At 30.4% G+C, this 22380-nt stretch overlaps 3 protein-coding genes across 7 annotated transcripts; 1 reads left to right on the plus strand and 2 right to left on the minus strand.

The window, feature by feature from the left end:
* Positions 1-1144: 1144 nt before the first annotated feature.
* On the minus strand, positions 1145-5831 carry LOC114393763. 5 transcript variants are annotated; one of them, XM_028355195.1, is made up of 4 exons: positions 5661-5831; positions 4968-5320; positions 2732-4647; positions 1145-1713 (listed from the first exon to the last, which is right to left on the minus strand). In XM_028355195.1, exons 2-3 carry the CDS (start codon positions 5315-5317, stop codon positions 2751-2753), a joined length of 2247 nt encoding a protein of 748 aa, XP_028210996.1. In that variant the 5' UTR covers positions 5318-5320; positions 5661-5831; the 3' UTR covers positions 1145-1713; positions 2732-2750. The 5 variants fall into 5 exon arrangements, with proteins under 5 accessions (XP_028210996.1, XP_028210997.1, XP_028210999.1 ...); XM_028355196.1 differs by lacking the exon at positions 5661-5831 and adding an exon at positions 5506-5643; XM_028355198.1 differs by lacking the exon at positions 5661-5831 and having other exon boundaries at positions 4975-5013; positions 5150-5279.
* LOC114393490 (tRNA pseudouridine synthase A 1-like) lies at positions 5666-10078 on the plus strand. The gene is made up of 7 exons (XM_028354848.1): positions 5666-5788; positions 7594-7677; positions 7887-7995; positions 8782-8921; positions 9000-9362; positions 9510-9572; positions 9678-10078. Exons 1-7 carry the CDS (start codon positions 5666-5668, stop codon positions 9918-9920), a joined length of 1125 nt encoding a protein of 374 aa, XP_028210649.1. The 3' UTR covers positions 9921-10078.
* A 782-nt stretch (positions 10079-10860) lies between these two features.
* On the minus strand, positions 10861-17792 carry LOC114394096 (5'-nucleotidase domain-containing protein 4-like). The gene is made up of 17 exons (XM_028355669.1): positions 17342-17792; positions 16761-16858; positions 16534-16653; positions 15986-16075; positions 15778-15893; positions 15362-15461; positions 14863-14931; positions 14729-14776; positions 14562-14639; positions 14364-14483; positions 14079-14184; positions 13143-13306; positions 12909-13043; positions 12224-12354; positions 11582-11644; positions 11410-11488; positions 10861-11318 (listed from the first exon to the last, which is right to left on the minus strand). Exons 1-17 carry the CDS (start codon positions 17637-17639, stop codon positions 11256-11258), a joined length of 1878 nt encoding a protein of 625 aa, XP_028211470.1. The 5' UTR covers positions 17640-17792; the 3' UTR covers positions 10861-11255.
* Positions 17793-22380: the final 4588 nt, after the last annotated feature.

The following is a 22380-nucleotide window of genomic DNA, read 5'->3' on the forward strand; positions in this document are numbered from 1 at the left end:
GTAAAAGGATTGTAGATTGGAATTGGATGGATAACTAGTTCTTTTCTGGCTGCTTCTTGTACTCTCTAATCTCTATATTGCTTTTGCTTCTTTTTATTTTTTTCCTTGCCACCGCCAAAGAACTAGAACTAGAATTCCATTTGAGAATGCAAAAAGCCTCCAATGTTCTGTCTTATCGAGTTAACATTGCTTTCTTGCTTCTCCCATTAATGATAAATTATAGAAATGCATGACAACCAGCTTATTTTCCGTTTCAAATTTGTATTAAAAACACCTTTTTTTTAATACACTTTTATTACTATTCAAGTGTATTAGAAATTATAAATAATTTTTATGTAAACTTTACTCCACATTTAATAAACTTTATTAATGATTTTTAATAATGAGTATGTACTAGATTGAGTGTGTTATAAAATGTGTTCTTCAAACTAGTAATATACTACTTAATGTTTCCTAATTTCTTTTGTAAATGAAAAATGGATTAAAAATATGTCAATTGTTTACAAGTTGCTTATTGAATCATGGCACGACCCAGTCAGCTTACATCACGAATCAAACTGAAACTACGACATAAATAATAATCAGAATATCGCCAAGGTGGAACACTATTTTTCACTGGAAAAGAAAGTCAAAAGCAAATAAATATTAAAAAAAATTCAATTTTTCATTGTTTGAAAAAGAGAAATTCCCAAATTGACATGTCAAGAGATCTCTCCTTTTTATTTTTAGTTTCTTAAATTATAAAATAATGAGAAAAAAATGATAAATAATTTAATTTACAAAAATGATAAATTTAATCCATGAATTTTATCTTGCTACCATTTTAGTCTCAAGAACTAAAGAAAACACAAATGAGTCCCAAAATTTTGTAGGATTTCATTTAAGTCCCTGAAGTTAAATCTTTTTTTCTCTTTGGTCCCTTAACTTGAGTTCCCAAACTAGGAACCAGAATGAAAAAAAAAAAAAGAGATTAATGCCAGAACTTAAATGGAATCCTAAAAAAATTCAGGAAATTACTTGAATTTCCTTACTTTTAAACAGTAAGATATGAAATTAGAGACTAAATTGATCGTTTGCTCTATTTGGGCTGAAATCAAATCTACACCTGTTTGATAAATTTGCCTCGCGAAACAGAGAAAGGAAATCATATGAAAATACCTTTAAATATCATTAAGAAAGAGCTATAATGATTATAAATTTTGCATTCAGTGAGGTATGCAAAAGACACTTCACATAAGCACTCTTACAGCTTGTATTGTATGCAACATGTATCTAGATGTCTTCCACCGGTCATGATGAAGTTAAGGAGGCATCTCCTATAATGGCTCCATAAGAAAATCACAAGCCAAGGTAACATCCAAGTTAAGGAGGCATCTAGTTCTTTAGCCAAGAACTAGATTCCATTAAATAAATAGAAAATCGTAACAAGGAAAGCCTACTCTGAGAACTCTTGGTTTCTGTTCTATCTTAACAAAATATATACACTTCTCAAGACCAAGTAATTTGTTCCCTGGCAAATAACATTGGATAGGGCAAAAGGAGAAAAACTGACTAACTAACTAACTAATATCGCAATTTGATAATCTCTAGATCATCAGCACAAGAATTTTGGAGATCTGAATCAAATCCTATGCAGCCACTAAAATATATCTCAATTCTGTACTGTTGTTGGAAATAGCTCAGAGATGTGCATTTTGATTAAAAAACGATTCCCTGTGCAAACAAATGTTTCAGATTTCTTGTATCAGTTACTGGTAAAAATAACCATATAATTCCAAATAAGCAGCTATGGATGATTAAACAGTTCACACAGATTCAATGTTTTAAGAAGGCATCAGACATACTATTATGTAAAAGATTAGAATGCATGACATGCTGACATATGACATCACTGATGAAACACAAACTCTTGCTGTTGAGGTGTATAAAGGCTTTCATGAAAACAATCCAACAGATAGAATCCCCTATCCTTGATTAAGAACAAGTGTAAGGATTCTAAGTTCAACTGTGATTGGCTCATTAAAGACATTCATAATTAACAATAAAAATTCATGAGTGTCTTAAACAAAACATACAAAATTAAGGATTTCAGAATTCTCAAATTGCAAATTTACCATTATTAAAATGCAAATAAAAATAATGTTTTCTAAACTTCAAAATTCAACCAATTAGGACGAAGAAATTAAGAATTGGTTATATACTCTTTGAGCCTTTTCTTGTTGGGTTAGAATCATAGTTGTGCTTCAATTTGTTTTTATCATCACTATATAGAGTGAATCTCCGCTTCTTCTTTTTTTTCTCTTATGCAAAAGGGAGGGTATCCCTACTGTTTTCTAGGGTGTGGTAACAATCACAGGGAAGACTGCTGGAAGAGTCAGACATATTCTCACTTGAGGCTGGATAGATGCGATTGCTTATGTAAGGCTATGTTTGTATTAGATTTTCTTGAATGCTGACAAGCATTCATGGGAAAGAGAAATTTTCTCCTACTCATAAAGGCTAAGGGTTGGAAGTGTCTAAGTGCTTTAGAAAGAATGTGGAAGTGGCATCGCAGTAGAAGTCCAAACCAAATAGGCTATAACAAGTTAGAAAGGCCTAAAAAACCACATGAATCCAATCCAATAATTTTATGCGAAAATCTAGCTAGGCAACAAAATACACGCCCAAAAGTCATACATTGTTTAGAGAACCAAGTGCGTGCACAAAGAAAGAGAGAGAGATAACTTCTTACTATGTTGTTAATTGTGATACTATGATAGTTTGCATGTCTTCCTATTGTGGCCAAGTCCCTTGCACTTACTGCACTGAAGCTGACGTTTAATTATGTCTATTGATTCAACTTGCTTCATTTTTGGCCGACCTGGAGGGCGCTTTGTTGGTGGAGGGGTTACCATAACTAAAGAAGTAGATTCACCCTGGACTGGTGGTTTGTCAACATTTGGCACAGGGTGAATAGATTCTGCATATGTTAATCGATAATTCTCAACTGTGAAGTATCTCGAACAATAATCATATGGGCTCCTACCAACACATTCAAACACAGCAATGGCATGACAGCAGGGCACACCAGTAAGTTGCCATCCCTTGCAGCTACAATCCCAATTATCAATGTCAACAATATCCACAGATTCTCCACGGACCTCAAATGTGCTACCTTGTGAGAACAATACTTGAAGTGAAGGAGCAACTAATGTTTCCTTTTGGAGTAATTCCTCCTTGGATGGTGTCAACTTTGTCATCCATTGATTAGATTCTACTCGTCGTGTATAAATTGTTTCCATCATCTTACCTCGTAATGCATCAATCATTTGAGTAATTGGCAATTCATGTGCCTCTGACACCCAACTGTAGAATTGCTGTCCAAAATTTGATGAAAGAAGATTGTACCTTGCCCCATTAAAGAATGCATTTGCCCAGTGCTCTGGCTCGCTTTGTATGACCCAATCATAGGCTTCAGGAGAAATACCTTTAATATTCTCAACACTACGTTCAAAAGTCTCCAATTTGGGCGCATAAGCAGCAGCATAAAAATCATTAACCATGAAACGTCTGGCCTCATGAGAAAATTGTCCCTTCAAGTCCTTGTTCAATTTCTCAGCAAGGTGGCGTAAACAATAGCTGTGGTAGCATTTTTCAAATACATCAGACAATGATTTTTTTAAGCCATTCTGAAAATCTGCAACAAATGTGATCTTCTCGGATGTTGATGTTGCTAACTTCAGTTCCTGTAGAAACCAGCGCCAGTTGTCTTCAGTCTCAGTGTCTACAACTGCAAAAGCTACAGGAAAAATGCCATCATTTCCATCCACAGCAGTTGCAGCCAATAACTCCCCTTGGTACTTTGAGTTTAAAGGAGTTGTGTCAAGGAAAATGAGAGGGCGACAGCCAAGCTGGAAACCAGATGTTGAGGCATGAAATGCTACAAAGAGACGATGGAAACTTGAGTCCTCTTTAGTTGTGAATGTTGCAAAACTCCCTGGATTGGTCTCTTTTATCTTCTCACAGAACAATGGTAACTGAGTATATGCCTCTATGTAGGAGCCTTGAAGCTGCTCTCTAGCAATTTCTTTTGCACGCCATGCTTGAGAATAATTTAACTGAATCCCATACTCCCGTTTTATGTCATCAGCTATATCCTTTGGCTTGTAATTAGGTGAATCTTTCAATTTCTCTTTTATAATACTTCCCACCCAACCCCTAGTTGCTCGATACCCAGCTTTAACGGCAGATCCTTCACAAGTATGATCGCAGTGCATTTTCTTAATGCAAATCAACTGAGTGGTTGACAACCTTGATGCATATACTCTCCAAGGACAGCCTTGAGATTTACATTTGACTGTGACACGATGACTATCATTTTTCTTATATTTGTAAGCAAACCCATGAGCAATAGAGTATTTATGCAAAGCTTCTCGAAATTCACTAAAACTATTGAACCTTTGGTCCACACCAGTGATGGTATTTTCCCACTGCTGTGCAGCTTTACGATGATTGTCATCATTGCCCCCAGAACAAATAGAACGTACATGGACTTCATTAGCTACATCTACCACCTCTACCTGATCCATGCATTGGACAGCATCAACAATGACATCAATAGGAGCAACAACAGGTACAGTGGCTTCCGACACAGTTGTCCTGCTTGACCTGCAATAACAAGTTTTCTATAAGATTTTCAAAATAATGCCCAAGTAAATGCATATGGATCTAAAATATCCTATGGCCATTCATATTTGGTCAAAGACATGGCATCTCAATTATGTAGGTCACATCTTCAACTTTAGACAACAGGAAAATATGATATTCCGAAGATGTATGACTCTTAATCATCATATCCAAGCAGCAGTTTCTACATTTTGGCCAAATTACGGGCAAATTAAACTACATAAATAATAAATGTCTGTTATTATCAAGGGAAGCCTATGAAACAAAATGAACAATAAGCAAACAGAACTTGTAATAACTACCTACTACCAGGCATGTTGGAATTGTTATTTCGAGCAGCTCCTTCCTCTGACATAACAAACACATCAACCGTGTTAGCATCTCCGAGGAAATTGACCATGCGCTGCAAATCCTTGTCTTTTGACACTGTAATAAGTGTTTTCTTGTTGCCAGGAAGGAAGTACTTGATAATTATCGTACTTACATTGCAATTGAACATTTCTGCTATCTCTGACTTAAAATCACTCAAACTTGTCTGCTGATCAATGTCTATTGCATAGGCATCTCCCCCACTGTATGACAACGATCCTTCCTTATCAGTCACAAACTCACCCCCTGATTGACATATAGCTATAACTTTCCTCGTAGCCATTACCTACCAAGTAGCAACATATAATTTTTTATTTTATACAAGTGTGAAATTGCAACTGTGATAATTCAAAGTTAAATTTCAGAAGCGAAATACACATTAAACAAACACAACAAAGTCTACCATAGAAATTTTAGATAAAAATTAAATCTTTATAACCAAAAAATAAATAAAAATTTAACGGTGCCCACATGAGAAACCTATGATTTGGAGAAAAGAAAAAACGTTGATTGATGGAAGAAAAAAATTATTTTGATAGGGGGAAGGCAGAAGAGTGGTGGCAGAAATGTAATTGAAGGGAAATATGGAAGAAAACCCTAAACCAGAAGAAGAAAAAGATAGGAACCTAAAATGCAGAATGGAAGGTGCAATTGTTGGAATGCAGAGATGATGAGAGGGAACCAATCGGAGGGAGAAAGCTCTGTCCTTTTGTGTTTACGCCCCAAATTCTGTGAAACCTGCCTCTACGACGACGTATTGACAATGTCACTTCACTTTCACCTTTCTGATTTGCACAAAACCACCACTCCACTTCTTCTTCTTTTTTCTTTTTTTTTTTTATCGCTACCATTCTACCCTTAATTTTTAAATTAAATTAATATTTGATCATTTTAATTACTAAATAATTTTATTGAATTTTTTTAATATATAAGAATTAAACATAGTACCATAGGTTTACAAACATGATACCAACTTAATAATTTTATTGAATTAACTATAAATCTTCAGTGAAATAGTATTCAATTAACTCAAATTATTTTTTATTAAAATAATTAAATATTCTTATTTTAATTTATTGAGTCATTTAAGCTGTCCCATATATATTAGAATAGCTATATTGAATGAAACTGTTTTAACTTTTTATCTCTTATTCTTTATATATATATATATATATATATATATAAAAGTTTATCTCTCATTTTTCAACATAAGCGTTTTAAATATTTTTTGTTAAACTTTTCTAAAAAAATATTTTTTTCAAGATAATTACAAAAATGATTTTTTATCAGATTTTACTTATCTGACGATGAATTGGAGAATTAAGATATTTTTTAACAAGACTATATTTAGATTTTTTTTCAACATGTCATCTTCTTTTAATTTGTCCTCTTACCTTTTTAAAATCTATCATTTTCAACCCTTCTAACTTAAAATTTACTATTTTTAACTAAACGGTTTAATTTTAAGTTCTTATCTCTTTTAGTTTATCATTTTCATTATCCTTAGCTATAACTTGAATTTTAATATTTTACTATTTTATAAATAATTGAAAATAACAATATATGATAATATAAATTTTTAATCATATATCTAAAATATAAATTATATGTTCAAATATATATATATATATATATGTATTTATTGTAAATTTTAATTATAATATAATTTATATATTTAAAAGTATTTTTTTATTATATTAAAATTTTAGTTGTATAAAAAACTATATTCTACAAAATGCACATGCTTAAATGTTAGTTTTTAATCCAATCTTATGTTTTACAAATTTTAATCTGCTAATGAATATGTCACACATATAAGATATTAAAACAAAGCTGCTATTAATCGCCTGAACCATTTTTTTATTATTAAAAAGGGTTTAGTTTTAAGTTCTTATCAGTTTTAATTTATCATTTTTAATATCTTTAGTTCTAACTTAAATTTAAATATATTTTTTTAAAAAATCAATAATGAAAATAATAATATATCACAATATAAATTATTTATTATACATTTAAAATATAATCTGTATGTTAACAAGTATTTGTTTATTATAGATTTTAATTATAACATATTTTATATATTTAGAAGTATTTGTCTATTATAATTTATAAACTATAAAATTTCAGTTATATAAAATAAATATCTCTTTATACAATACCCATGTTTAACTATCAGTTTTTAAGCGAATACAAACCTATGTTCTACACACATTAATCTAAATACATTTCAAAGTTTAGGAATATTTCACACATAAAACATATAGTAAAGAAAAAACTAGTTGGTCTTGTAATTATTCAATAGACAACGTGAACCGTTATTAGTTAAATTAGTCAATAAAAACATAAATTATTTGAAATTTTTTAATTAAGTTTTTAAATTAAAAATATATATAATTAAATACTTGATCTTGTAATTTTTTTTTTCAATTGAGTTTGATGCTTTAGAATTTTTATAATCGTAAAAATTTAAGTCATCATAAATTTCTAAAAAGTCATTTTTTTTACAAAATTAAATACTCCTGTGTCTAATTATAATTTTTTTTTTCATTTATCTTATAGACCCGTTGGAGCAACCAACCAACAAGACAGGACTGGTTTATTTGCAGGCTAAAATGGATCCGATTGTTTCATACGCAGATTGTGGTTAGTATTGACAAAAGTAAAATGGATAATGAAGAAAAAGAGTGTTGATTTTGTGAGAGATGATGAGTTATGCAATAGGAGCACTTGTTGTTCCGTCTCCAACTCCCCTACCTTTTGTATTACATTATCTCTCTCTTCTCTTCTTACTCTTTCTATGTATTCTTCCCTTTTGTCTCATCATCATGACACTTTTCTTTCGTCGATTTTAGTTGAATTCCACTGCTCCAGTGGAAGTGGAACATGGTCATGGTGTGAAGCCCATTCAAGATTGGTATAAGTGGCGCCTCGTTTTGGCTTATGATGGAACCAAATACGCAGGTTTTCTTCTCTTTTTTAATTTTCACACTCTGCCCTTTCCTTTTCATCTATAAAGCTCTTTACTTTCTCAAACATTCTCACCTGGGTCTGTCGTTATCTATATCTTTCTCAAACATGCTTTGAGTGTTTCTTTAATTTTTCTCTTTTTGGTTCTATAGCTGTTGTACTAACACCGCAATTTCAATGAATTGATGAAACTGCTTTGTTTATTAAGATATGGTAAATTTAGGCTCTGAATGCTGTAGCTCTTTTGCATTGTTGCATATATTCAATTTTCAGTTGCTTTGATGAGTCTTAAACATTGTGCCTATCGTTTAGGGTGATCAACTTAATAAACTGAGCATATTGTGATTATAATCATGAGATCAGAAATTTATAAATTTTATAGTTCTATTTTCTATCTGTTAGGCTGATTTGGCTAAACCTTATCAAAATCCACGTTGGAAATGGTTCAGAGTCCCAAATTATGAAATGATTTTTTGTGCTTAATGTAATGATAGTTAGTGTACTTTAAGGAATAAACCTCCATTTTCTTCCCAAGATTGTAAAACATGAATCACTTGAGTCATGACTGACTTTACAAAATCCTCAATTTAGTCCCTGACTGTTGCAAAAAGTCTTTCAGTCCCTATTCACTTCATTTTCTAACAGTAAAATTGCACTTTTTGTCTTAACTCTTAAGGCTTTTTAGAAAGGTGCATTTTTCCAGTATTAATAGTAAAAGTATAGTTTAATAATGGAATTTCTTCTGTTTTGCCTATATCTTGAATGATGATCATATTTCAGGTTGGCAATATCAGCAGTCTCCCCCTACTGTACAATGTACTTTGGAGAAAGCTTTAACTCGAGCAACAAAGCTTCAAAGGAAGGATTTCTGTTTGGTTGGTGCGAGCAGGACCGATGCAGGAGTTCATGCTTGGGGTCAGGTCTGACTTTGTTCCTTTTATGTGGCTTCAACTTTCAAGTGACAACCATCAGAAATTTATAACTTACTGTGTCTGCAGGTTGCTCATTTTTTTACACCTTTTAACTATGACAACTTGGAAGAACTTCATGCAGCTTTGAACGGTCTTCTTCCTACTGATATTCGAGTTAGAGAGATCAGCCCTGCATCAGCTGAATTCCACGCTCGATTTTCTGCCATAAGTAAGATTTACCATTACAAGATATACAATGATGCCATCATGGATCCATTCCAACGGCACTTTGCTTACCATAGTGTGTATAAACTCAATAGCGCTGTTATGAGAGAAGCTGCAAAATATTTTGTTGGGAAGCATGATTTCTCTGCCTTTGCCAATGCATCCAACAATGATGGGGTACCGGATCCAGTGAAGCATGTATTCCGATTTGATTTGAAAGAAATGGTATGTAACTAGTTCTAAGTCAAGTTTCTTCCACTACCATCATCATAAGTATTGTGCACTGTATTTGCCCTATTTGTATCTTCTTTCTTTATTCTCTGTGAAGACTTCAAAGCTTAAAAGGCTGATTACTTCAATTTTCTTGCTTAGGGAGCTCTTTTGCAAATAGAAGTTGAAGGCTCAGGTTTCTTATATAGACAAGTCCGAAACATGGTAAATAGTCTTGTTCCTAAATAATCTAAAATATTATTATGCAGTTGCAAAATTACTGTATAGTTGTTCCACTTTTGCAATGAACATCTATGTTTGCTTTTCTAGGTGGCTTTGTTGCTTCAAATTGGTAGGGAAGCTATACCTCCTGACATTGTTCCACATATTCTGGCGAGTCGAGATCGAAAGGAGCTTGCAAAATACTCCTTGTCTGCCCCTCCTCATGGCCTTTGTCTTGTTTCTATCAACTATAATGAAAGTCACCTGTTGCCTCCACCGGGGTGTCCCCCTGCAAACAGTTTTGGTAGGCATCATACCATAAGGAAATGCAAGGTTCCATTCTTTTTGTAATATAGGCAGCAAAACAAACAATCTAGGTATCTTAGGACTGATTCTTTTTACATTTAGATTTTAAGGTTGTTTCAACTTCAAAGATGTAATTAGATTGAAGTACTCTATTTGTTTGATTCAAATATGCAGTTAAGTGAAGTTACCGGTATTTTACTACATTTTTATGTTAAGTAAAACATTAAATCATTAATTCAGTCCTCTAAATTAACACCACCAATCAATTTGATCCACAATACTACCCAAAACACAAATTTAGTACATAGCTTTGAAAACCTTAAATCAATTAATTTAATTTGTACTCGAAAGTTTTTAAGTTAGCTTATTAAATTATAAGTATTTCATAAAATTATCTATTAAAATAGTTGAAAAATATAAAATAACAAATGAATATATTTATATGATATTTTTATATAAATTATAATTTAATTTTATGGATAAAATTTTTTTTTGAGCTGCTATAATTTTTTAATTAATTTTAAATCCTTTTAGTTTTTTTATTTATAGATGAATTATTTTTATTTTTCTACTATTAATCTTATATTATATCTAAAAATATTTTTAATCAAGTTTAAAATGAAGTAAAAAAAGTATGGAATTAAGTAATTATTATATTTTTACTTTGTTAATTAAAGTAGCAATTAAAATAAATCATCTATTATAAAATTATTAAAAAAAAATAGTAACATATAAAATAAATCTAACATTTATCATATCAATTTTGTGAAGTATAAGTTCAAATAATAAATTAAATATCTTAAATAATACAATGATTAAAATAAAATAAAAAAGTGTAGGAAGAATGAGTAAAAAAATAAATAAATAATAAAATCATATTTTATTTAAAAGGATAATAAGAAAATTTAATAAATATTTTAATGGTAAAAGAGATAAAATATAGAAAAAAAACTAGATCAAATCATAAAGGGAATTGCATAACATCTATCATGATGGTGGGAAGACAGTTCATAAAAACGAAATATAGGATACACTAGTGAATAGTGACTTCCCACGTTTTGCCAAATTGTCAATCTGGTTACATGAAGAATGTTGCTGAATTATAATTCAATTCATGCCAATTTCCCTTCCAGTTGGAAACAAAATTCTGGCATTTTCCTCCCTTTGCTTGGGTTTCTATAACCAGTGGCCAACTAAAACACCACTTGACCAAGGGAAAAATGCTACCGGGGTCTACACAGGGTTGATATCAGTTTAAATAATACAAGGTATCGTTATCATCATCACTGCATTAAATACTGTTACAATGAACATCTGATCATAATGTCAACAGCAGACTCTTATTTCTCCTACTTATCCTCCTTTATCTTCCATTTTGCTCTAGGAAGAATTCTCATTATAAAGTTGTGAACAATAGTATGTGTATGAGTCATGCGCAAGGTTCTGCAGAGCACAAAGAAGCATATCTAAGTCAGTTTAAAGTCAAAACAATAACCTTATGCTTTATATGATTAAAAAACAGTCATCTGAATACCTGTTCCTGAGAGCGGAAATACATGAAGGGTGTATAATACAAAAAATTTGACACCCTAGATGTATAAATATCAGCATATCTGCAATAATAAATTTAAACAGTTCAGTATCAAAAGAGTAATGTGATAAAATAGAGATCAGGGTCATCAATAAGTAACCACTAAACCACATACTTCTCAATTTGTCTCATCAAGTGGCTTTTATCCCACAGCCCAGCACGAGATAGAAAACCCCACCTAATGCAGACGTGTAAACCAAGTTAATAGCAAAACAAGTCATAAAATAACCAAAAAGCAAGACAAGCAGCATCCAAATTTTTGTTAGTAGGAATAGTCCTGACCCAAATAGTAAAGGGCAAAAAAATAAGATATCCCAACTTCTCTGCATCTTATTAAAAGCACAAAAACTATGATTATTGATATGGCCTGTCGTTTGTCTGCTATTTCGTTTTTTATGACAATGATTTTGATTTTTTATATTCATCTTCACTGTACCAAGAACAGTTTTTCATTCACTGTGTGGCCACGAAAGAGAAGTAACCAGTGGGGAGGGGATTGAAGGTTTGCTGGTTCAGAAATATCATGACAGACGATCTTTGATCTTTCTAATAATCTTAGGGAATATTTTAACACGGGAAACATTGACTGAAGTCTGGACTCAAAAACCAGCAAATAGTAATTTTTTTCCATGAGAAATAAGTTATTAGCATGAAGTAGGTTCACATATTTAGCCATGTGGCAGAAGTCAATAAACTAAGTACAGATCAAGTACGATTAGGGAGCTTCTGAATCAAAAGTCCTATCCATTGAACTTACCTTGAATTGAAGAGCTCCCCATCTGCCTCCAGCATTGGAGCAATTTTCTCATCCAGTCTTTGCATAACAATAAGTAGCTTTTGCATGCTATCAGTGAGGTCTTCATCATCCAGATTAGTTGCTGCTAGGGTCTTTTTAAGAACACAGAAAATCTTTCAATCAGTACTAAAGCAATACGCCAATAATATATAATAGTCTTATCTGGATAACTTCAAAAAATTATAATAAAAAGGTATGTCCAATACCTCTAAACAAAGTGAGAAAACCAAGTAATCAGATAAGGTTAATCTAGGGATAATTTGTAAATATTCTGAGTAGTTTGGGCACACGAAGCTTAGTTGAAGAGTAAAAAAAGGCTTCAACATATGGAAGGAAAAAGCTTTCCAAAATCAAAGAAAATTATTAACTAGGCTAATAATGTCATAAGTTTACAACAAAATAAACTATGATTAATTACTGAGATATGTTGGGAAGATCAATGAATGCATTGAATGATTATATTTAGATTAGGAAGGTATAAGGAAACAAACTAATAGCAGCAGCAGCAAATCTATCACTAGAATGCAAAAAAAAATTCTCAAGTGCCTAATGCTTTTAATTTTCCAACAATGGTAAAAGGTATTGCCATTACCGCAATAAAGCATAAAAATGGAATACACAATGGGATTATATGACTGAAACTTACTTGAGCAGGACGGTCTTTACTTCGCCTCTGCAGAGCCAGCCGAAGTTGATTAAAGAGATCCCCTACAACCTCCTTTTGACTAATAAGCTCCACCAATGATTCTCTATAACCACGGCTACCAATCAAGGCACTGTACTGCAGTTTGAACATTTACAAAGCACAAGGAGAAAAATTAAGTTCTGGAATTTTTCTTTACTCAGAAACATGAGTCAAACATAAACTGATTGTACTAACCTCTTCTTCCAGTTCTCGACAAATCAATGCTGTTCGCCATCGCAGATGGACTTTTGATTGACTGACATCAGTGTAAATATGGTCGCCAACATACAATATTTCATCTCCATGAATATCTAGGGAATTTTCAACCATTTGTGCACTTCCCCCTGAGTACAAACCACCTACAGAAGAGGGTAAGATAAAGTGCCATGATCATAATTGATAAGTATTAAAATTAGCGGCCCAGTTATCCACAGTGAAAACTAACACGGTGAATGGTTGAATAGTATTGAAAGAAATTTTAGAAAAAACGTCAGCCAACAGTCGTTTTGCATTTCAGCTATATATTATCGTCACAGAAATAATAAGATGCAATACAATCATTATTTCTGAATCTGATCAAACATAAAATATCCAGAACTGAGTGGTTGAAAAATTTTAATGCATCATAAAAATATCATTAGTGTTTTTCTTTGTATTGGTGGATGTCAGATTAGTAGTTAACTTGTCTACAATCTGTGACTTACCCTCCATTCCCATTTCTGTAAAGTAGGCAGCAGCAGATCCAAAAGCTATCAGCAACAGATGCATTCAAGAAAGGAATGTCGAAATACAAATATATAACCTTCTTTTTTTTAGATAAAATATATAACCTTTTTGGTTTTGCTAAAGGAATAAAAAACCCATTTGTCTCAATTTGTATGGTTCGTATTCCATTTTTGGAAGTCTCAAAATGTATTTTGAAATAATGTATTTCTCATTTTCAAACCCTATTGTTCTTGTATTATCTTTTTAGTTAAAAAAAAAGAGGACAGTATTCAAAACCATGGTCTTGATTTATATATTAACCTATAAAATTAAAAAAATTAATTAGAAAATATGAATCTTTATCTTCTTATACAGTGAAAAAGCAAATGATTCAAAAAAATAAGGAACAGACAAACTACTAATTACCAGTTTGAGCTTTGAAGCATGGACGCAGAAGGCCCTCGCCTGTGACCACTTCATACATGGGATGTGATGTTTGGAAGAACTCTGGTTTTCTTGCTGAGACTATTACCTATCCATGAAAAAACCATATCCATTTATGCAAAATTTATTTCATAATAAGATAAGGTTGTCAATTTAGGGCAAAATAATGACGTGTAGATAGTGTATTTCATTCCTCCAATGTCGAGAATGTTTCAGTAATTTTCCTCAAGAATAAAAATATGGAAGAAATAATTTACATGAACTTACAATGTCAAATAGATCTCGCCAACCCATATCGTTGGGAAGGAATCTATTAAAAGAATGCCGCATCATTTTGTCTGTGTAAAGATAATCTGAGTTGGTAATTAGTAGAAGTTTTTTGCCAGCCTGTTTAATGAAGACAACTAAATAAGAAATAGAAGGGAATTATATGTTATGCAAAATATAAAGCATTAGAAGTAATACCTCCTTCTGATCCAAAAGTGCCAAAGGTAATTCTGGATCAGGCTCCACAAACAGTTCAGGCTTAGACATGATCTCACTCTGCATAAATTTCATATGTCATTCATTGCGAATGAAGCACAATTCTATAACTTCACAGTGGCCAAATACAACAACGTGAATGTGTTTACCTTAAGGCGACCTTCAACATGTGCCCAGAAGAGAGCTTTTCCAACAGCCTGAAAGTTGTGGCAATGGTAAAGAAAAAGAACGTCACTAACCAAATACATTATTTAATGTTTCTAAAACATTTGCATCATATTACCTTATATAGCCCTTTATAATCAAGAGCAAGATCTGCCGGTATAGTTCCATCATCCAATCTGTCAACCATCTGAGAGAAATAATACATTATTAATGAAGTCTCATCATAATAAGACGTTGTTACATTAAATAAAAAGGTATCCTCCTTTTTTATTAGGTAGGTACTATGATTAGTCATGTTATTATCAAGAATTAGAGAGAGCAAGGCAGCTTACAGGAGCTGCCTTATATTCAAACTACACATCTTAACCCAATACCTACTTGAAATTTAGAATACCTAGTTGGCCTCTAAAGAGTCAACAAGAGGAATAGACATTTTCATGACTTTCCTCTTGCCCCATCAGGGTTCATATGACATAGCTAACAATGTTCAACATAGCAACAAAACCCATGACTCATTGGAGAGATAAAAAGAAGCTACATAAACCAAGATAAAATTACATCAGAATATATCTCTGCTACTGAAAGTTTAGTGGTTTTCAACAGCAACTGCAACATACCTGCATGTAGGCCACAGCTTCAGACACAGAAAACAGTGTATTGAGAAACTCCCATCGACTCTCCTTTCGCAGGTCCACCAGTTCTCTCCCATACATCTCACTTCCATTGCATACAAAATTAAAAGGCACTACAGAAACTATTACTCCAGTTTTTGACAAATGACATCTACTAAGCTATTAATGTGTGTGAGCATGCATGCATGAGTGTTAATAGTGTATACATATCATATATCAATTTGAAGGCTGTGCTGCAACAGTCAATCAATGAATAGTAGATGATTCATGCACAAACTTTTAATGCATAAATGAGAGTTATTTTAGAAGATGGATTTGTGTCAGCCTAAAGTGATGTATGTTTTGATAAGTTACTGCAACTTATGTTGATATAACAGGTGAGCAAGAAGACTGACACTTACCTAACAGCTCGAGTAGATAACATTTTGGTACCATGCATAGCTCTTTTTATGTAACCAAATCGATCAGCTTTAACCAAATTGCCTTTCTCTTTGTCTATGACAAGGCCTCTAATTACCTGAACAATTTATAAAGGAATGCAAAGATCAGTTCAACCAAAAAGAGATAATATGGATTGCCAAATGCCTTCAGCTTGCAAGAAAGAACTACCAGGTCAGGATCAAAGGCAAGTCCATCAACAGGGAAACCCATATTCTTAAGGTTTTCCATACAGTAGTCATAAGCCCTCCCTTCCCAAGCCTGAAAGAGCACAAGTCAACATCATAAAAGTCCATTTACCAGAATAGAAATAAACCTACAGTTCCAAGAAAAAGTAAAAACCACACAATAAATAACCTAATTCGCACTTCTATAATTTGAAGCACCATGCTAATGATTTTAACATACAAGGATAAAAACATCAAGCACAGAGTAAGGGGAAAATACTTTGTATTTTTACCAATGTGGTAAAACACAACAACTAATAGAATGAAGTAGTATTATAAAATAGTTTTGAGCATTGACTCGTTTAATGATTCAGTAGAGTCAGTATTACCTTACGCTAAAATTACAAAGGTGGTGTACTGCAGAAATTTTTGTTTATAAATGTCACATACAACACAATTGAAAATTGAACAAAGGAAGTTATAGTTGTGTGCTAAGTGATTAGAGTTATTATAGTTCATACAGACTATATGGTACATGGAACAGAAGTGTACCATCACATTATAATGGATCAAGGTATAGTCCATGTCATATCCAATGGCACTAATGGACCGCAAATTCAATGTACGGCTGCAGAATATTCCACGAGGCGAATTTCTCGATGAAGAAGGGCTCTACACAAAAACACAAACAAAGTGATATTTACTTATAGAACATGAATCAACTTCCCAGCCAAGAATGGCTCTACACAAGAACACAAAAAGGAGCAGGTCTACTGCACCGGAATGCCCAAGTCTTGTAGCAAATCCTCAGCTTTTCTTGCCTCTGATCTAGCCACTTCCTCAATTGGACCATCTAATGAAGCATGACCATCAATTCCTACAAGAGAGGGGACCAACATTTGCCTTGTTTAGCATAAAATTACAAAACCATATTCAATCTAGTAAGAGTAAACAAATAGTCGATGCTTCTATAGTATCATCCAATCACAATTGTAATAAATTTGTTGACATTTATAATAACTAGTTAGCTACCTTAAAAGTCAGATACCTAATATAAATTCTGGTTGATTGAGAGTATAAATAGTAAACATTGAAAACTAGTTGGCGGTAATAAAAGACATGCACTAGAAGCTAATAAAATCGGTAAAAGCTGATTTTTTTTCCCCAGTACATTAAGGAACAAACGACTATATATATATGGTCCAATGTCCTATTCTATGATACAAAGAAACATTCACATTCAGAAACACCACTTGATCGATAAAAAAAACGCACCCCAAAATACAATAAAAACTCGAAATTGAAACCTTGGATGTGAAAAAACGGGAATTTTGAAGAAAAAAGAAGTTTCAAGTTTTACCAAAAGCCTCAAGATGCTCCAACTTGACGTTCAAATCACCTTTGGTGCTCTCTCCGAGGTAGTCCACGTCGGACTTGTTCGACTGAGTCACCGAGAAAACTTCGTCGCCGACGGAGGACTTTGAGTCAACACTGCAGCGACAGAGCGTCAAAGCCTTCGCCCACCTCGCATTCACGCTGTTACGGAAAGTGGGTGTGCTGAAAGCTGCGATTTTTAAGCAGTTGGTGGTGGGAGCCACCGCCGGAGAAGCGTTGCCGCCGCGCACGGCGAAGACGCGGAAAACCTCTGCCGCGTACATGAATGGATGGTGATCGAAGTCAGAGAAGAGTGAAAAGAAGAAGAAGAAGAAGAATGTGTTGTTGGGAAACACTGGAAGTGAAGAGTGAACACTTGTGTTGTGTTGTGGATACAACTTATTGCAAAGTGACACAACACACTGAACAGAGAGAATCTTTTTTCTTTTTTTGGAATTTGGAATTTGGATTTGGTCAGATATTCAGATTGGGATTGTTAGGTTAAGCTCCAAGGAAATAAAATATTAGATTTTTTTTCTTTATTTAAATTGCGTTAGTGATATTCATGGTAGCTTTAAGAAAATCTGTTAATACAAACCTAGCACATCTTTCTTAGGTATAACTAATAATTTTATAACTAATAAAATAAAATAAAATCAGAATATCAACTAAAAATTAAATTTGATACTCATTCTCTTTTTTTTCAAATTTTCTTCCTGATTTTTTGTTAAATTAAAAATACAGATTATGGACCAAATTTTTTAAATAACAAAATTTTGTTCTGTATAATAAATTTTTACCAATATAAAAATATGCCAAAAATATCTTAAAAACTATATTAGTAATATTTTTTATGATCAGAAAAAGTTTAATCAAGTACAGATAAATTATAAAAAAATACATAATTTAAATTATAGAAACAATTAAACACCTAATTTAAATAAATTAATTATAATGACAATAAATTGAAATAAAAATTTCTTTAAAATAATTTTGTTAATGTATAATATTCATGTTTTCTATTAATGTTGAAGGTAAATCGAAAACTTTTCATAGAAATTTGATTTATGAAGTGTATGAGATGCAAAAACGGATAAAAAAATATGTATTAAAACAGGTTTAAAAAAGTGAAAAATATGTATTAAAACAAGTTCAAAAAAGTGGAGTGAGACTTTATTCTATTGGTTTAAATATATTTTGATACTAAAAAATAGATTATTTTTATATTTTTACTTAAAATTCATTTTTTATTAATTAATTATTTAAAATTTTTGTTATGTTTTATAGTAATATTTGTTATTGGTATCATTTGTTAAGTGGTGATGTGATAATTAAGTATAATTAATGGTATATTATTTTTTATTATTTAAATTATTTAAAAAATTCTTCTCCTCACTGCCATCCAACCCGGGCCACCAAAATCAACTTTTTTTTTTTATTTGCATTAATAAGTTATTATTTAAAATAAAAGACTCTACAATTTTACACCACCAAAATATATTATTTTTAAATTTAAATTATATTTTCTAAATTCGAATTAAAATACTTTATATATATTTCAATTTTAATGCAATTTAGCAAACAAAATTAGGAAGAAGATTATAAAATAAAAAAGAAAGATTATCAAATATAATTTTACTTGACATTTTGATTTTTTTATTTATTTTATTAGTTATAAAATTTTTATTGATGGTGTCTAAGAATGATGTGTTGGATTTGTGTCTATCTAAGGGTGTGTTTGATTTGTATTTTTATTTTCTATTTTTATTCTTTGAAAACTGTTTTTATTTTCAAAAGATTAGAATTCTGAAAATATATTTTGTTTGACTTTTTGTTTTCTGTTTTTAGGAAATAAAAACACTAAAAATTTAAGATGTATTCACTTTTTGTCTTTTTTTATTTTTAAATTTGCTTAAAACGAAATTTTATTGTTTTCATTTTCGCTGAAAATATTTTCAAAAATTCAATTAAACACATTTTTATCACTATTTTTTTGTTTTCGGTGAAAATGAAAACATAAGATAGACAAATCAAACACCCTAAGATTTTCTCCTTTTGTTATCATTTTTGTTAATTATTTTTTATTGAATATAGCTGATCATTTTTTTTTGTTACAATCAAGATTATATTTATAGTGAATTACTTAATTGTTTGTATTTAATTATATTTCGTGCCTCGAATCTATTTTAGATTGACAATTGTGTGTGGTAAGATGTTGATTACATGCGGATAGAAAAAGGTAAGATAATGATTAAATATATCTACGTTATATAGTAAAATAAAATTGAAAGAATATAGTAAATTTTATTTGAACACTGACTGTTGGCCTAATTTTTTATTTTATAATAGTCACCGATTATTTTTTGTTAAAATATAATTTCTATCTTCGTATTTTTTTAAATTTGTAATTTTATTTTTTTAATTTTTTAATTGAGACATTTTATCTTCAAATATATAATTTTAAATAGATAAATCAAAATTTTTAACATTAATGTATATTAAATAAAATTAAACTGTTCCCATTAATTGTATTTAATAAAACATTAATTGTTCACATTAATGCTATTCAATATACAATTTTGATTATCTATTTTTTATATAGTAAACTTGAACAAATCTTGACTGCGTATTGAATTTTTAAGTTTATAATGATTATTGATATTTTTTTAGTAATATTTTTTTAACAATTATATTTAGTAAAGCATTAAATTATTCACATTAATGTTATTTCATATATAATTTTGATTATTAAAAATTATATAGTAAACTTCACCTGAATAAACTTTGACTGTTGCTCAAATTTTCAACTTTATGACAGTTATTGATTTTTTTTTTTACAATTATATTTAATAGAGCATTAATTTATAAATAAGCATTGTGTTATTAAAAATGTGTTAAACTCAGGTTAAAGGATTGTCTAATACACTTTTTTAATATATATTTTATTAGTTAAAACTGATTAAAATTTATGAAACTAAAGATAGGATTCATTAAAACACACAAAAATTTGTGATTTTTAATAATTTATAATCAATAATAATTATTATATGTTAAAAATGTATTTTTAATATTTTTATTTTATTTAAATAAGTTATTGAGAGTAAGCTAGCTTAAAGAAATAGTTGTGGGGAGGTCATTAAACGGGTTATTCGGATATCATGTGGAAGCACACCCTCCCCAAAACATTGTGTTTGTATGGTCATAATTTTTGTTGAACTTGCTTTGAAAAAGTGCTAACACCCTAATAATACAAATACACACTAAAATGTTGGACCCTCTCTGCTTCAATCATCTCTCTCTCTATTTTGGAATTGTTCATGCTCCTTAGGTTTGTTTTTGTGCGATTTATGAACCATTGGTTTTTCTGGGATTGTTTATTTTGACAAAACTCGTGTTTTTATTGGTAATCAGAAAACACCTTGAGCTAGTTTAAAAAAGACAAGACGAAAGTTGATAAAATTAAACTTCGGGGCACATATGAATCTTAATTTTTAATTATGACTTGATTATCCTCTAAAAAAAAATCATGACTTGATTATTTTTATTTTTTTATTTTGAAATTATAATAAAGCGAATGGTGTTTTTTTTTTTTTTAATTTTCATTTGTAATCACGGTTTTATAATGTGTGTGCACATTGTTTTTTCTTTTAATTTTTAAATGGTGACTTGATTCTTTTTTTTGTTATTTAAAAAACTAAAAAAAATGAAGGGTGACCATTTTTCATATTACTTGTTCATATTTTAATTTTTTTAATCATGGTTTATTTCTCATTTTTCATTTTTATTTTTAGAGTATGACAATGTCTTGTTTATGTAATGATGTATCTAAAAACTTTAAATTTGTATAAGCACTTTTAATGTGTATATCTATGGTTTGTTGGGTATGTTTGTTAAAAAAAAAACAGTTTTGTTAAAAAAATGTTTGAACTATTTTTTAAATAAAATAAGCAGTTTTATGTTTTTTTAATGTGTTTTTTTAAACTAATTTTTACTTAAAAAAATACTTATTTTCAGAAGTAAATTATATTTGCTTATTGAAAAACACTTTTTTAAAAAGAGAAAAAATGAATATATACTGAAAAATATTCTTCAATTATAATTTATTATATATGACAAATTTATTAGTTTTTAAAATAATTATTTTAAACTAATTTGAATAATAATTTATAATTGAATGACGTGTAAAATAATTTTAAGTAAGTTTAGATAAATTATATATATATATATATATATATATATATATTATAATTATGCATATAATCAATGCAAATGTAATTTTTTTACATCAATTATGCATGTATCGATGCAAAAAAATAATACACATGAGTTTGGATATCCGAAATATTACTCTAGACATAAAAATGACACATTTTAATTATATGAACGAATTTTAAATATTTTTATATTTATGAGAATAAAAAATATATTTTAACCTAAAAAATAAATACTTTTAAATATATAAAATATATAATCATTGAAATTTATAATAATTTATATTGTGATTCGAAAATATTTAATTATTGACCATTTTTCTGAAAAATATTAAATTTAATTTAGAAATGAAGATAAAAAATAAATTTAAAGATATTAGAGATTAAAAACATTCTTAAATCTGATAAAAAAATTCCTTAAAACACTCTGTTAAAGATTTTTTTATATCAAAAAAACACTTTCGTTAAAAATATCCCTTACATACGCTTTCATTTAAAATACGATAACTTTTTTAATTTCTACACTGAGACTTGAGAGAGAGAGAGAGAGAGAGGATGTTCCGCTGCTTTATTTTCAGTACATCTACATTTATTTTCTCCATTTAATTGTAGGTAATGTAAATTAAATTAGCATCTGGGTCGTGGGTAGGTTATTTCGTCACATAACGAAGAAGAAAAGTAAAATAAAATGGACGACACGGGTGGATGAAAATTATACCAAAGAATCGTGGAAACAGTGTTGACTTTTCAGGTAACAAATTGTGATCATGGAAGAACATTTTACGAAAGAGATTAGCAATAAATATGAACTTCT

Source organism: Glycine soja, chromosome 17 (assembly GCF_004193775.1).
Source record: "Glycine soja cultivar W05 chromosome 17, ASM419377v2, whole genome shotgun sequence".
NCBI lineage: Eukaryota > Viridiplantae > Streptophyta > Magnoliopsida > Fabales > Fabaceae > Glycine > Glycine soja.